This window comes from Nicotiana tabacum, chromosome 12, assembly GCF_000715075.1.
Source record: "Nicotiana tabacum cultivar K326 chromosome 12, ASM71507v2, whole genome shotgun sequence".
NCBI lineage: Eukaryota > Viridiplantae > Streptophyta > Magnoliopsida > Solanales > Solanaceae > Nicotiana > Nicotiana tabacum.
The window spans coordinates 114,251,817-114,253,789 of record NC_134091.1 but is presented as its reverse complement, the minus strand read 5'-3'; the positions used below and the strand labels follow the sequence as shown (position 1 = coordinate 114,253,789).

The following is a 1,973-nucleotide window of genomic DNA, read 5'->3' as shown; positions in this document are numbered from 1 at the left end:
ATCCACTCAACATAAGGACCCCCAACCCTTATGACTTTATGTTCAAGTATCCCAGTGACCCTGCTACCCTCACACGGGTTCGTACGTACTTCGAGGTATCACTAATTATTCTCTTAATATTGAATTAGGCTCAATCATATTAAAAATATTCTAGGGCTTTCCAATCTTCCCCACTTAGAAATATTCGTCCTCGAATGTTAAGCCGAAGCCATAATCAAGTTCAAATAGCCAACAATAGCCCTCCTAGGCCTTGACACCAAATGGCCTCTTATTAGTCATCCTTCTCAAAAATATTCGACAAAGATTCCTTTATAAATAGGACTATCCCAAGATTTCTACCTTTTATCCAACCACAAGAATCCGAAATGCATAAAGCAAAGAGGCCCCACACGGCTCGTATTCAGACATAAGACATCTCTATATACCAACAAAAGTTTAATACACATCACAAAAAGAAGTTATTACAATGTAAGCCTCAAAAGGAAATATAAGGCATATTAGTACAATATTCTAGCCTAAGCTTCATTTTCTTGAAATAAATAAGGATATCCGCTTCCCATCTTGCTTCTTCAACATCTTGACTCCGCCATAGCACCTTAACTGATGCTATCTTCTTTATCCTCAATTTCCTGACTTGTTTATCAAGTATAGCAATAGGAAGCTCCTCATATATTAGTCCCTCATTTATCTCAATAGTTTGTGGGGAAATGACATGCGAGGGGTCCCTCAAATACTCTCGCAACATCGACACCTGGAAGACTGGGTGCACAGAAGATAACTCTTGTGCCAGGTCCAATTCATAGGCTGCATCTCCTATTTTCTTCAAACTATTGTAAAGCCCAATAAATCTTGGGTTTAATTTCCCCTTCTTGACAAAACGCATCACACCTTTCATTGGTGGCACTTTCAAGAAAACAAATTCACCATCTTTAAAGGTAAACTCTCGACGTCGAACATCCGAATAGGACTTTTGGTGACTTTGAGCCATTTTGAGTCTCTCTTTAATCACCTTCACCTTTTTTCCATGGCTTAGTGCACCATGTCAGGACCTAATAATTGGGCTTCACCAACTTCGAACCAACCAATAGGAGACCTACATCGCCGCCCATACAAAACTTCAAATGGTGCCATTTGTATGCTCGCTTGATAGCTATTATTATAAGCAAACTCAATGAACGGTAAATGATCATCCCAATTTCCCTTGAAGTCAATCACACAGGCTCGTAGCATATCCTCAAGTGTTGGAATGATCATTTGCATGTCCGTCTGTCTGGGGGTAGAAAGTCATACTAAGGTTTACTTGTGTACCCAAACCCCTCTGAAACGACTGCCAAAAGTTCATCGTGAATTGAGCAACTTTATTTGAAATGATAGAAACAGGGATACCGTGCAGTCTGACAATTTCCCTAATGTAAATCTATGCGTACTGCTCTGCGGTATTAGTAGTCTTGACTAGAAGGAAGTGTGCCAACTTTGTAGTTGGTCCACAAATTACCCAAATAGAATCATACTTGCAAAAAGATCGGGGCAATCCAACAACAAAGTCCACATTGATCATCTCCCAATTTCACTGTGGAATTTCAATATTCTGGGCTAACCCACCGGGTCTTTGATGTTCAGCCTTTACCTGTTGGCAATTAATACACATGGACACGAACTCGGCTATATCTTTCTTCATATTATTCCACCAATAGACCTCTTTTAAATCCTGATACATCTTTGTAGATCCTGGATGTACAGAGTACCTCGAATTATGTGCTTCGGTCATGATTTCTCATATGAGATCATTCACATTAGTAACACATAGTCGACTTTGATACCTCAAAGTACCATCGATTACATCCACCGTGAAAATTGTGACTTTCTAGTGGTCGACCCCTTCTTTCAACTTCACTAAATGCGGATCTTCATATTGATGGGACTTTACCAGTTCGATCAAGGATGACTGGGGGCCATTTTGTATGGTCACATCA

At 39.9% G+C, this 1,973-nt stretch overlaps 1 protein-coding gene across 1 annotated transcript; it reads right to left on the bottom strand.

Moving 5' to 3' along the window:
* Nucleotides 1-475: 475 nt before the first annotated feature.
* On the bottom strand, nucleotides 476-988 carry LOC107784338 (uncharacterized). Its single transcript, XM_016605465.1, has one exon. It carries the CDS (start codon nucleotides 986-988, stop codon nucleotides 476-478), a length of 513 nt encoding a protein of 170 aa, XP_016460951.1.
* Between the last annotated feature and the right edge of the window lie 985 nt (nucleotides 989-1,973).